This window comes from Rhinoderma darwinii, chromosome 2 (genome assembly GCF_050947455.1).
Source record: "Rhinoderma darwinii isolate aRhiDar2 chromosome 2, aRhiDar2.hap1, whole genome shotgun sequence".
NCBI lineage: Eukaryota > Metazoa > Chordata > Amphibia > Anura > Rhinodermatidae > Rhinoderma > Rhinoderma darwinii.
Window position 1 is genome coordinate 460,728,864 of NC_134688.1, and position 14,788 is coordinate 460,743,651.

A 14,788-nucleotide genomic window follows, 5' to 3' on the forward strand; every position below is an offset into this window, starting at 1 on the left:
GCTATAGACCAATAGTTTCTTGCTTTTTGGTACGTCGCTCTCACTTGACTTTTTCTTGAGCCCTGTGACTTCTAGAAATCTTGCTTTATCCAGAAGCTTCAGATCCACGATTCAGAGGTAAGAGGAGAACTTGTAGAATGTTTCTTGTGAAGTATTGCAGCGAGTTCCATGTGCTGCCCCTGTAAGAATGTTTCTCTTTCACCCTCTTACTGGGTTAGATTCTAAGGTCAGGCGCAATAAATGACATACAAGATTGAGTGTATAAAAATGTATATTGTATAAAGAGTTAAATGACTGTTAGTTATTCTGAGACTTCTATGGAGATTTGTACATAGCGACAGCCATAAACAATGAACTTTACAGAGACACTTTTTCCTTATCATCAATAATTACATGACAGGTTATAGTTACCATCCATGGTCTCCCCACACTCCAGGAAGTCTCCTTTCCAGTATGTCCCTCCTCAAGTGGCCCCCAAGTGGCTCCCCTCATGTCATGCTTGGGTCTTTTATACCCCCTTGTCTGCCCCTCTTAGAGACAAATAGTGTGACCTTCCTGATAAAAAGAACTTCCCCCTCATGTAACATGCGGATATAGAATACTGGTGCCACTTATCAACCACCTTTACCATTTATGACATCCTGAGTTTGTCCATGGGTGAGGCTGGGTTCACACTACTGGTTAGCACCTGTAAGAGATACCTGTGAACGTCCGGGTCATTTATTGTGAGAATCAGGGTAAACTATAGGAATCTTCAATACTGATGAGACGCATTTCATTAAGACATGCAACTATACCCATGATCCTCCATCTTTGATTTACCCAAATAAAATACTCTATATAATATTACATATAACCTTATATGTGGCTTTCATTTTCTGAAACCTTTAATTCCTTACACCACCAGAGGGCGCAGTGTAGAGGAGTGCCGCTGTCTCCTCTGGCTGCACTGTCCTGTCCCTGCCTTGGGAGGGCGCTCTTCATGCAGTTATCACATGTTTATTAGGGAGGGGGCTGACAATTGAGGACATAGAAGTCTAGAATCTATTTTCTTTTTGGAAGATGATTTAGAAACAAGTAACCACATGATGATTTCTCGCCTCAGCAGATTTGTGAATATGAAGATCATGAATAGAAAACATCAGACATTCTGTGTGGACACAAATCAAGAGCTCAGAAATGCTTTGGACACCTGGAATTTGGTGGAAGAAGACGTCTTAGGAGCCTGTGTCCCTTATTTCATCCAGGAGAAGGCGGCTGAAGATCTCTTCACTTATACGGATGTGTTTCAGAAAGCCATTCTGAGTAACCTGTTACCATCTCAATACAACGCCGCCATGTGCCGCTTCTTCATCAGAGTCATCCAGTACAGAAGAGACGCGGCACACTACCTGAAGGAATATATGATCAAGGTGCTATGTGAGCACTTGAAGGTGGAGTACATGAAGGGACAATACTATTCCTACGCCATGACTAAGAAGGTTATCGTCTGGCTGAGCATCCTCCATCTGGAAGCGGTGGTCGGGGAACTGAGATACAACATCGTTTATGAGGATTTCAATGCTGCCATTGTCGACACTTTGACAGAAGTGACATCTCTATGTGCTACAGTCATCATGCCACACATCTTGGACATGCTGCCAGTGCTGAGCCGAGTGGTCAAAGACGCTCCTGACCAACTATCTAAGGAGACGTTGTGCTATGCTATAAGGCGTTTATGCGGCAGCATCCAAGAATATATTGGGAAGGGTGGCAGCTGCAAAGTGCAACTTATGAAGGCCATAAGCAACATGAAGGCCAACATTTCCACCTGGTTGCCTGATGTCCATGCTGAGCTTCAAGACTCCACCAAAGTTGCCCTGGAATTCTTTACTGTACCCGAATCATCGGAGAACCAGCCGACCGAGCCGGTAAATGACGAGTTACAGACCCTTCCTCACGCCGAGCTCCTAGAAAAATACAGGGAGCAAGTTGCGGCGGAGAATAAGGAACTGGAAGATACAGAGAAGCAGCGTATTGAGATGAACACGCTTGTGACATCTCAGGTATCTGGCAGGAAAATAACAAAAGATTTTCTCCAGTTTCTACTCAATGCCCTGAAGAATGCGGTCCCAAAGGCCAAAATTACAGCAGCTATGTTCTTCAATGAGGCTTTGAAGCATCCAAGGCTTATAAAGCAGAAATACCAAGAGTGCGCAATCCAATATCTGCTGAAGATCATAGAAGAGGACGATAACATCTTGTGCAGCATCGCCATGGAGGCACTGGGGAATGCCACCACCGGAGCCACAAGACTGGTGGAGCGGTACAAGAATAAGATTATTGCCCACATGGAGTTTAGACTATCAAAAACCAGCAACACCAAGATCATCATGACGGCACTGAGGGTGCTGTCCTCCATTATCAGACGCCTGAAGCTTTCTGTCCTCAGTAGACAATTCATTAAAATATCCCGGGAGCATATGGACTATCCGGACGGAGAAGTCCAGATTGCGGCCATAAACCTGTTAAGAGATCTGACAGAGAGCTGCCGCCTTCCGCTATTTGGATATTTTACAGATAAAGTCAGGAGCTTTATACCAACTTTGCTCCTGAAATTACATAGTGACAATCAGGAGATCGTAGCAGCCAGTACTTCATCTCTGCAGAGCTGCCTCTCCTACATCAAAGGAGCCAACATTCAGGGATTTTTCCGAACGGAAATCTCTCCAAACATCAATGACCTGAAATCCATCTACAGCTGTCTGGCTCATAACTATCCAAAATTGATGAAGACCCTGCTCCTCCAGATCCCAAGCTATCTGGTCAACTCAGAGGACAAGGAGGCCGTAGTCAGACATGTTGAATTTCTTAAAGATGCCATCAACCATAATGTCATGAAAGACCTGGACTTATATCGTCTCAGCCTAGCTCTGGCCACACTGCACTGCGAAGGCTTCTCATGTAATATCAGAAAAGCCACTGAAAGGGTCGTCTCCATCCTGGCCACCAAGTGGTTTTACATCGGCAGTGCCAACAAATAAAATGCATTTATCAGGGATGAACCGCTGAGGACAGAGACATCAAGGTTGTAGATCACTTCCCCTTGTACTATCCAATGGGTGTGAACATCAATATCAGCGGTCAAGACCTGAACATCAATATTAACATCTAGGGGGCAGAGCTAGCAGTCTGACTTGTGAACGAGCCTGAGGCCTACATCGAGGAGGGTGAACAAGGCGTGGACTCACCGGCCGGTGGAGTCCAGCGATGCCAGTTATTCGTCAACATTAGATGACGGAGACCAAGGACTTACCTGGCGAGACAGACTATACAGCCAGTGTACGGGCAGCACGGTGGTGCAGTTTGGGGAATATCCCCGTCATCATATAATAGAGACGGTGTATAATGACAACTCCACATATAATATACAGATGTAATAAAAGTCTACTCTGTTTTATATTGAAATGAATGGAGTGTGCAGCCTGCAAGTGACTGAAGCTAATAAAAACTATAGAGCACTCATTGTTTTTTATTGTAGACTAGATACTTTAATTTTTTACACTGAAATTCATATCCTAAAAGGTTTTTAAGCGGATCACAAATGGTACAAAAGGTACACCTTAATATAATTTATCTTTATATTGGGGAATGTCAGGCCTAATAATTCCACTGGCCATCTAAGTATGAACAACAATGAAGAATAATGATGCTGGGATCCTGTTACTGCCGGGTGATGCCTAATAGGCCAGAATTAATGACGGAACTGACTATAATACAACTGAAATGACTTGATAATGATTCTGTTTCTGAACAGAAGTGAGAAGTCAATGCTTGAATGAAAATGATTGAAAACAGGCAATTTATTTTCTTTCTAATGTGAAAATTCCTAATGCCGTAGTTCACACACTTCAGTACATTGTAGTGACATGTATTACTGATTTGTGAAAAAAAAGTGTATAACTATTGTTATGCTTTAAATTGATTTGCTATGAAACTGACCTTATGGTCTAATATCCTTTGGTAGGTTTGGTTTTAAAGAAAGTGAAGTCCTAGGTAGTTTGGCATTTTTAGACTGTTTATATAATACCACCATAAACTGGCAAGATAATACTGCCATATACAACCCACATAATACCACCATATAGTGGTCAAATAATAAGCAATATCCAAATAATAGCCCCTAAAGAGCCCACATAATACCACCATATAGTGGTCAAATAATAAGCAATATCCAAATAATAGCCCCTAAAGAGCCCACATAATACTGACATACAGTTCCCAGATAATACTTCAACTCAATTTCCATATAATACCACTAAACAGCGCTTAAAGGGGTATTCCCAACTTAGACATTTATGGAGTATCCACAGAAATGGCCAAAAACTGTACAATAGATGCGGGTCCCAGCTCTGGGACTCGCACCTGTATCAAGAACGGGGGCCACCGGACCCCCGTTTTGCCTGGTCGGGCTGCCACTGGCTGCAGATACCAGGCTGGGACTAGTGAAGAAGGGGCCGTTGCCCCCTGTCTGCTAGTTTCCGTCTGGAGTTTGTGGTCAGTGGGCGCCTCACCAGTTGGGAATAACTCTTTAGACGGCCATTGAAGCCTATGGGTCAGTTTTTGACGGATCCGTTGCCAAGCAACAGCAGGATGTGCCAAAGTTCCCAGCATTCAACAGACAAGATGGATGTGGAGAAATTGATCAGCCTGGTGCATGACCCCCCAGAACTATGGGACACGCGGTCAGGACCGCTATAAAAAGGATGCAGCGGGGGAGGAACTTGGAAAGGAGCTTTTGCAGCACAGGTGGGAGCAGGGAACAAGTTACAGCGTCAGAAAATAAGTAAGTAAATACACAAATTGCACTTTGCTGTAATTGGTTATTTATGACCTGTTTTGCTATTATGCCATTAATGTTTGCTTGTTTGTGGTCAAACTTTACGCACACACGAAAATGTTTTGTTGAAATGAGCCGCTCTGCATGTGCGACGCTGCGGCCATTTCAATGATTACCGTCTCATTGATGTAGGTGCGGTATACAGTATGCGCAGATCCAAGTGTGTCACAGGGTAAGCAGGAGACCTCGCACAATCGCCACGGCCCCTTCAGCTGATCATACATATGGCCTGTTTTATGTCTAGTGCAATAATAACGTAATTTTTTATTTTTATTTAACCCCTTTAGGACGCAGCCTGATTTGGCCTTGTGGACGCAGCAGATTTTTTCAAATCTGACATGTGTCACTTTATGTGGTAATAACTTGGGAATGCTTTTACCTAACCAAGCGATTCTGAGATTGTTTTCTCGTGATATATTGTACTTTACGTTAGTGGATAAATTTGGTTTATAAATTCAATATTTATTAGTGAAAAACACCCACATTTTGGGAAAATGTGCAAAAATGTGCATTTTCTTGAATGTAAATTTATCTGCTTGTAAAACAGATGGTAATACCACACAAAATAGTCACTAGTTAACATTTCCCATATATCTACTTTATGTTTGCATAATTTTTTGAACATCCTTTTATTTTTCTAGCACGTTAAAAGGTTTAGAACTTTAGCAGCGATTTCTCACATTTTCAAGAAAATTTCAAAAGGCTATTTTTACAGGTACCAGTTTAGTCCTGAAGTGGTTTTGAGGGCCTTATATATTAGAATCCCCCAATAACTCACCCCCATTTTAAAAACTGCTCCCCTCAAAGTATTCAAAACAGCATTCAGAAAGTTTCTTAACCCTTTAGGCGTTTCACAGGAAATAAAGCAAATTAGAGGGGAAATTTACAAATTCCATTTTTTTTTGGTCTAAATTAAACACAGAAGATTTTACCAGAGAAACGCAATCAATATTTATTGCCCAGATTCTGCAGTTTTTAGAAATATCCCACATGTGGCCCTAGTGTCCTAATGGACCGAAACACCGAACTCCGAAACAAAAGAGCACCTACAGGATTTTGGGGTCTGCTTCTTTTTAGATTATATTTTAGGCACCATGTCAGGTGTGAAGAGGTCTTGTGGTGCCAAAACAGTGAAACCCCCCCCCCCAAAAAAAAATTTACGCCATTTTGGAAACTACGCCCCTCAAGGAATTTATCTAGTGGTATAGTTAGCATTTTGACCCCACAGGTATTTTGCTATCTTTATTGGAGTTAGCCTGTGAAAATGGAAATCTTTTTTTTTCTCAAAAAACATAGAAATTTGTCATATTTACAAGGAATAAAGAAGAAAATGCAGCCCAACATTTTTAAAGCATCTTCTCCCAATTACGGAAATATCCCATATGTGGTAATAAACTGCTGTTTGGACCCACAGCAGGCCTCAGAAGGGAAGGAGCGTCATTTGGATTTTGGAGCGCAGATTTGCTGGATTGGTTTCAGTGCCATGTCGTGTTTGCAATGCACTGGAGGTACCAAAACAGTGGAAACACCTCAAAAGTGACCCCATTTGGAAAATTACACCCCTCAAGGAAATTTTCTAGGCATATAGTTAGCATTTTGACCCCACAGAATTTAGTGGAAATGGGCCTTGAAAAATAATATATACATTTTTGTCCACTATAAAGTTGAGTTTTTTCATTTTCACAAGGGATAAAGGAGAGAAAGCCGCCCAACATTTGTAACGCAATCTCTCCCGAGTACGACAATACCCGACATGTGGTAATAGTTTGTTTTTTTATTAGAAATTAATTAACCTTTGCAGGACTGATCTTTTTTTGCTTTTCAATCTTAGTTTTTCACTCCAGCCTTCCAAACGCCATATCCTTTTTATTTTTCCATCAATAGAGCGGTGTGAGGGCTTATTTTTTGTGGGAGGAGTTGTAGTTTCTATTGACGCTATTTAAAGTACCATATAATGTACTGGAAAACAGAAAATAAAATTCTTTGCGGGGTGAAATTAGAAAAAATTGTGATTCCTCCATAGTTTTTGGGGTTTTGATTTTACCACTTTTACCGTGCGGTAATAAAGACAACTTAACTTTATTCTGCGGGTCAATACGGTTACGGTGATACCAAATGTGTATAGTTTTTTTTATATTTTACTACTTTTTCAAAGAAAAAACTATTTGTTAAAAAAAAAAAAATAATGTTTTGTATCAACACATTCTGAGAGCCATAACTTACTTATATTTTGGTAGATTAAGCGGTCTGAGGGCTTATTTTTGTGGGACGAGCTGTAGTTTTTTATTGGTACCATTTTTTGGGTACATTCAGGTTTTTATCACTTTTTATTACATTTTATTTAGAGCTAAGGTGACCTAAAAACAGTGATTTTGGCGTTTTAAATTCTTTATTTCTTACTGCGTTCATCATGCGCTATAAATTAAATGTTACTTTATTCTGCGGGTCGGTGTGATTACGGCGATTCCATATGTATATATTTTTTTTATGTTTTGCAGCGTTTGCACAATAAAATGACTTGTTTATAAAGTAAGAAATTTTTTGTGTCCCCAGATTCTGAGGGCCATAACTTTTTTATTTTTCTGTCAAAAAAGCTGTGTAAGGGCATGACCAGACGTGGCGGAATTGTTCTGGAATTCTGCTGCGGATAGTCTGCTGCGGAAATCCGCAGCGTACACGTTTCTCCATTGCTTTCCACAGCTTTTTAGTTAGGTTCGTTTACACGTTGCGGAAATCTCCGCTGCGGATCATAGGCTGCGGTGCGGAATTTGGTGTCCGCAGCATACACTGGCTGTTGCGGACGTGTAGCGGACTTGTTGCGGACTCATTGCGGAATTTCTCCATTGACTTCAATGGAGAGTCTAAATTCTGCAATGAAATCTGCAGATGTTATGTGTGTTGAGTAGCGTATTTGTTTTACGAACATGATATTTCTTTATTCTGGCTGGACCTATGTATTTCTAGGTCTACAGCCAGACTGAGGCCCCATGCACACTACGTAAAAACGCCCGTTATTACGCCATGGGCAGGCCCATAGAAGTCAATGGGGCTCCCGTAATTACGGGTGACTACGCGTGTGCACCCGTAATTACGGGAGCGTTGCTTGGCGACGTCAGGAGATAGTCACTGTCCAGGGTGCTGAAAGAGTTAAACGATCGGCAGTAACTGTTTCAGCACCCTGGAAAGTGACTTCCGATCACAATATAGATCAACGTGTTAAAAAAATAGTAGTTCCTTCTTACCGAGAACTCCCTGCTTCTTCCTCCAGTCCGGCCTCCCGGGATGACGTTTCAGTCCAAGTGACGGCTGCAGCCAATCACAGGCCAATCACAGGCCAATCACAGACTGCAGCGGTCACATGGACTGCCGCGTCATCCAGGGAGGTCGGGCTGGATGTTGAAAGAGGGACGCGTCACCAAGACAACGGCCGGGTAAGTACGAATTTCTTTTACTTTTACTAGGGAAATGGCTGCCCCTTCTCTTTATCCTGCACTGATAGAGAGAAGGGAAGCACTCTTCACCTGAATACGCAACGACTAGTCCGCATCAAATTAATGCCCATTTTAGGCAAAGCCGCAACAGAATCTGCAACGCAGATTATGTGCGGCATTGATGCGGACAGTGGCGGAAGAAATACGTCACGTCTGCTTATGCCCTAAGGCTTGGTTCACACAGATTTTTTTGCAGGAGGAAAATCAAACCCAAATGGAATTTTGAGGCAGATTTTCCTCTGGCTGCACGCCGATCTTCCATTGTGCGCCGCGGGCATAAAATGCAGCGAAATACGCTTTCTCTGCCTCCCATTGATGTCAATGAGAGGTCAGAGGCGTAAACGCCCGAAGATAGGGTATGTCCCTTCTTTTTTCCACGAGCTGGTTTCTCCGCTCACGGGAAAAAAACGCCTCCGCCTCCCATTGAAATCAATGGGAGGCATTTTCGGCAGTTTTTTGGCCTGTTTTGCGGCGCTGTTTTCACGTAAAAAAACTAGTTAAAAAGCTCAGTGTGAACCCAGCCTAAGGGCTTGTTTTTTTGCAGGACGGGTTGTAGCTTTTATTGGTACTATTGCAACTTTTTGATCACTTTTTATTCTATATTTTGAGAGGGGTGGTAACCAAAAACATAGCGATTCTGGCATTGTTTGTCGTTTAGTTTTTTCGGTGTTCACAGTGTTTCTTAAAGTTTTAATTTTTTTTCCTATAATAAAATAATTATTATAGGGAAATAACTACTTTTATTATTATTACACTTTTCTAAAACATTTTTATTAACTTTTTTTACTTTTTACGTTTTTTTTTTTACCTGCAGCTCTGATCGCTGCTAGAATACATTATACTACCTAGTAGTGTAATGTATTCCAACTGTCACTGTGACGTCACAGTCACTCTGACAGTAAGTCTACGAGGACCAGCCAAAGGCTGGTCCTCATCGGCTTCCATACATGGCAGACCCGCAGGTCATTGTCTGGCCTCCGGATGCTATCACAACCCCCGCAATCGATTGCCGCATTTAAGGGGTTATTTGCCAATATCAGCGGCAATGAGTCGCTAATCGAAAACAGCGGAGTGTCAGCTGTCGTGGACAGCTGACCTCCCGGTTCCCGATGCACATGGTCACCGACAGAGTACATTGGGAACGACACAGTGACTTCCTGTGTTTTTTTGAAAAACTTTCATTTTTGTCCAAGTTATGAGCTATTTTATATATATGCAAATGAGGTTTTAAATGGACAACTGGGCGTGGTTTTTTTTGTATGTCCAACTGGGCGTGTATTGTGTTTTTAACTGGGCGTGTATTGTGTTTTTAACTGGGCGTGTTTACTTGTTTCACTAACTGGGCGTTGTGAATAGAAGTGTATGATGCTGACGAATCAGTGACCAATCAGCATCATGCACTCCTCTCCATTCATTTACACAGCAGCATCATGTTCTTATTAGAACGATGTGCAGCCACATACACAAGTGTCCTGATAATGAATACACATGACCTCCAGCCTGGACGTCATGTGTATTCAGAATCCTGACTCTTCTGAATCTTTTCTGTGAGATTCCAGCAAGCCACGCGTAATCTCACGAGATTACGAGGTAAAAGAGATTTTGTTTCCCTTGTTGAAAATCTCACAGAAAAGATTCAGAACTGTCAGGATTCTGAATACACATGACGTCCAGGCTGGAGGTCATGTGTATTCATTATCAGGACACTTGTGTATGTGGCTGAACATCGTTCTAATAAGAACGTGATGCTGCTGTGTAAATGAATGGAGAGGAGTGTATGATGGTGATTGGTCACTGATTCGTCAGCATCATACACTTCTATTCACAACGCCCAGTTAGTGAAACAAGTAAACACGCCCAGTTAAAAACACAATACACGCCCAGTTGGACATACGAAAAAAAACACGCCCAGTTGTCAGTGGCGGATTATCATATGGGCGATTCGGGCGGCCGTCCTGTAAACCTATTCAGCGCGCTAGCGCTGCTAACTGCCGAAGATGGGGAGGAGCAGGGAATTGGCCAGGATCCAGGGGTAGGACACGCCTCCCTGACAGTGCGGGCGCCGCCATTGAGTAACAGAACAGCGACGGACGGCTGTTCTGTTACTCCATAGCTGCAAGAGAAGAGCCGGGCGGTCGGTCACCGGCGCTTAGGTTAGTTGACTTATCCTGCCCAACTGGTTCCCGACCGCTGGCTGTATTTTTACGGCCAGTGGTCAGGGACGGGTCCTTAAAACACGAGCCATAGACTTTCTACGGCTCGGGTTTTAACTTGCTGCCCGCGCGATCGGGCAGCTGAATGTCGGGTCTCCGGCTGTCAGTGACTGCCGGGGACCCTGAGGAGAAGATAGAAGCAGCTTTCGCTGCTTCTGTCTTCTCTGATGTCTTTTTACACAGCGCTCAATGAACGCTGTGTAAAGGAATAGAGACAGCAGCAGCGGCGCTGTCTCTATTCCTCCCGGTGATCATGTGACTGGTCACATGATTGCCGGGTGCCGTTAGTGGCAGACTGTTGCTGGGTCTTACTAGACCCAGCACAGCCCTATTAGTGACAATCGTCACTATGAGAGGGCTGATTTCCCCTGTAACTGGGGCTGCTGTGCAGCTCCAGTTACAGTGGAAAAACATGGTGTAAAAGAAAGAAAAAAAATATATAAAGTTCCCCAAAGGTCTTTTTTGACCTTTGAGGGACAGACCATAGTAATAAAAAAATAATAAAGTAAAGTGCAAAAATAATAAATACACATAAAATACCCACCCCAAAAAAAAACGTTCCCCCCGCCAATCATTGTTGTAACGCTAGCGCTGACTCAATTACCCTAATATAGACATGTAATATATTAAAATTTACGGTAGACAATGACGATCACAAATAAAAGGTCTATTTTAGGGTAAAACTATGTTATTACCCAAAAAAATAGCTGAAACGTAAAAAAGCTTATTTTTTTACTATTATTTTCAAACTTTATGAATAAAAATTCTAAAATAGCAAAAAAGATGTGTATAAAAACGAAACCTGCATTGTCTACGGAAAAAACGTCGCAAAAATCACGTCGGTTTTATTTTTTTTTAATAAAAATGTGTGTTTGGTGCAACTTTGTAATTACGTTTTATTAAAAAATATTTTCGCTTTTTGAGATACAGCTGCTTTGTATCCTGTATCCGTCAGGTCAGCAGGACTGACGGGATCAGTGAAACGGGCCCTGCACTAAATTATAATCTTAGATGTGATAGATTTGAGGTGGATCCTGCGTGTCACTGATCCTGTCAGTCCTGCTGACCTGACGGATACAGGATACAAAGCAGCCGTATCTCAAAAAGTATATATATATAATTCTAATATAAAGTTTTTAAATGTGTACATAACCTTGTGGCACTATATACAAGGGGGAGCGCTGTGAGGCACTATATACAAGGGGGAGCGCTGTGTGGCACTATATACAAGGGGGAGCACTGTGTGGTACTATATACAAGGGGGAGCGCTGTGAGGCACTATATACAAGGGGGAGCGCTGTGTGGCACTATATACAAGGGGGAGCGCTGTGAGGCACTATATACAAGGGGGTGCGCTGTGAGGCACTATATACAAGGGGGAGCGCTGTGTGGCACTATATACAAGGGGGAGCGCTGTGTGGCACTATATACAAGGGGGGGCTGTGTAGTGCTATCCACAGTGGTATGTGTGTGGCGCTCTTTATAGGGGGGGCTTTTTGGTGCTACTTACAAGAGGGGGAGGGTTGAGTGGCGCTCTCTACAGGGGGGCTGTATGGCACTATCTATAGGAGCTGTGTGTAACGCTCTCTACGAGGGGGATGTGTGATATATAGAGGGGGCTGTGTGTAACGCTCTCTACGGGGGGGGGGGCGGATGTGTGATATATAGAGGGGGCTGTGTATGGCGATATCTATGGAGGTGTGTAATATCTACAGGGACTGTGTGTGGCACTATGTACAGGGGGCTGTGTGTATGTGGCGTTTTACAGTGTGTGGTATTATATTCAGTCGCGCAGTGTTTGGTGCTATTATATTTAGGGGTACAGTATGGCACCATAATAACTTTATTTTCGTTTATAGGTGTGGAAATGTTGGAAAAGTGAGGAGACGTCTGAGTGGCAAATTCTGCAGAAATGAGTCATGGCGGGAGAAGTCGTCATGAGCGCTGGACCGGATAGAGAAGAAAAGAGGAAAAAAACTACTAGAATCTGAGACGTCGTCACCTGTGAGTCACTAGATTTGTAGAGAATCTGTCACCTCTCCTTACATGTTTATTATAGGAAATCCTTGTATTTCACAAAAAGTCTTTCTGCAGTCCAGGACCGATAGACAATTCCCCTTGTCAGGAAGTTGTGTCCCTGCACAGTGTGATACTGTCAGTATGTAGGGACACCGCGCTGTGACAAGGGAAATCGTAATACTGTTAATGCTTGCCCAAAAAGGTAGTGTTAAAAATAGTTACGGCGCGGCAGGGCGGCGGTGAGGAGGGGGGGCCCAAGTTTGGATAACAGCCCAGGGCCCATGGTCTACTTAATCCGCCACTGCCAGTTGTCCATTTAAAACCTCATTTGCATATATATAAAATAGCTCATAACTTGGCCAAAAATTAACATTTAAAAAAAAACCAAAAAAACGTTACTGTTATCTACATTGCAGCGCCGATCACATGCAATAGGAGATATGGATTTGAGAATCTGGTGACAGAGCCTCTTTAAGGGGTTGTTTGCCAAAATCAGCGGCAATGAACCCCTGATCGGCAACAGTGGAGTGTCAGCTGTCGCGGTTCTAGGAAATTGAATATTCCTAGAACCACAGTTTTGGCTCCTCTAGGTTGCTCTTCTGAACTTATAGGAGCAGAATTTTTGAGAAATCAAATTGTTTCTTAATGTTCTCTTTTAAGCAAAAGTAATAATTGCAAGAAATTGGACGGCTGGTAAATCCCCAATTGTTATGGATTGGTTGAAGTTGGTTAAGACAATTAAAGAATATGAGGAAATAAGAGCAGACAAGAAGAATTGTATAAAGAAGTGGGAGGAAATATTGGGGATATGGAGTTGATTGGTGTTTTATAGGAAAGTAATTCACTGGAAGGAAGTGGAAATATTATAGAAAATTAAGATGTAACTTTTATTGTATATATAATAAAATATAGTGGCATCCAAGTGCAATGTGATTACATATAACGTGATTTAAAGCTCAGTGCAATGTATGACTCTAGTTCACACAGTATCTTGATGTATTTGTAACTAAAGGATAATAAATGCAATAATATTGGTCAACCAAGACCCCGCAGTATTGAATTCTACTGCATAAATATAAATAAATCAAGTTTTTTTTATTTGCATTCTTTTAACCCCTTCCCGCCGGAGCCCTTTTCCAGATTTTCATTTTCGTTTTTTCCTCCCCACTTTCCAAAAGCCATAACTTTTTTTTATTTTTCCGTCGATATAGTCCTATGAGGGCTTGATTTTTGCGGGACGAGTTGTAGTTTTTCGTAGCACCATTTATTGTGCCATATAATGTACTAGGAAACTGAAAAAATATTATTTGTGGGGTAGAAAATGAAATAAACAGCGATTCCTCCATTGTTTTTTGCGCTTCATTTTTACTGTTCACTGTGCAATTAAAACAACACGTTAACTTTATTCTGCGGGTCAATATGATTACGGCGATACCAAATCTACAAATATATATAAAGTTTTTTCTATGTTTTACTACTTTTACAAATAAAAACCAAAGTCTAAAATATAAAATTTATTTTGTGTCGCCAAATTCTGAGAGCCATAACTTTTTAATTTTGCCGACAATTAAGTGGTATGAGGACTTATTTTTTGCGGGATAAGCTGTAGTTTTTAATTATACCATTTTAAGGTACATACGATTTTTTTTTACGGCGTACACCATGTGTGTTAAATAATGATATATTGTAATAGTTCAGACTTTTACGGATGCGGCGATACCAATTATGTTTATTTAGTTATTTTTTTTTACTGTGCTGTAGGGGGAAAATGGGTAAAGGGTTTTTTTTTTTACTTTTAATTACATTTTTTTTCATATAAAAAACTTTTATTTTACAAATTTTTACTTTTTTTATTAGTCCCCCTAGGGGACTTCAACCAGCTATCGTTAGATTGCTTTCACTATATACTGCAATACTAATGTATTGCAGTATATCGTGAATCTGACAGGCAACTATTAAGCCCTGCCTGAGGCAGGGCTTCATAGGAGCACAAAGATGGCGGACCTGGGGGCCTTCATTAGGCCCCCAGGCAGCCATAGCAACCATCGTCACCCCGCATATATACAGCCGACACCCGCATCGTATAGAGCAGGTTCACTCCGTGAGCCCGTTCCATACTTCCCCTACCCGACTTTGGCGTATGGATACGTCAAATGTCGGGAAGGGGTTAAAGCACTATGTTATGC

The 14,788-nt window shown here is 42.0% G+C and overlaps 1 protein-coding gene across 1 annotated transcript; it reads left to right on the forward strand.

Moving 5' to 3' along the window:
* Nucleotides 1-17: 17 nt before the first annotated feature.
* On the forward strand, nucleotides 18-3,469 carry LOC142741612 (uncharacterized). Its single transcript, XM_075850976.1, has 2 exons — nucleotides 18-117; nucleotides 1,109-3,469. The coding sequence occupies exon 2, from the start codon at nucleotides 1,119-1,121 to the stop codon at nucleotides 3,021-3,023; it is 1,905 nt and encodes a 634-aa protein (XP_075707091.1). The 5' UTR covers nucleotides 18-117; nucleotides 1,109-1,118; the 3' UTR covers nucleotides 3,024-3,469.
* The last annotated feature ends 11,319 nt before the right edge of the window (nucleotides 3,470-14,788 follow it).

What these genes read in the sequence shown, in the direction of transcription:
- LOC142741612 (XM_075850976.1), top strand. Translation starts at nt 1,119, where the DNA reads ATGAAGATCATGAATAGAAAACATCAGACATTCTGTGTGGACACAAAT.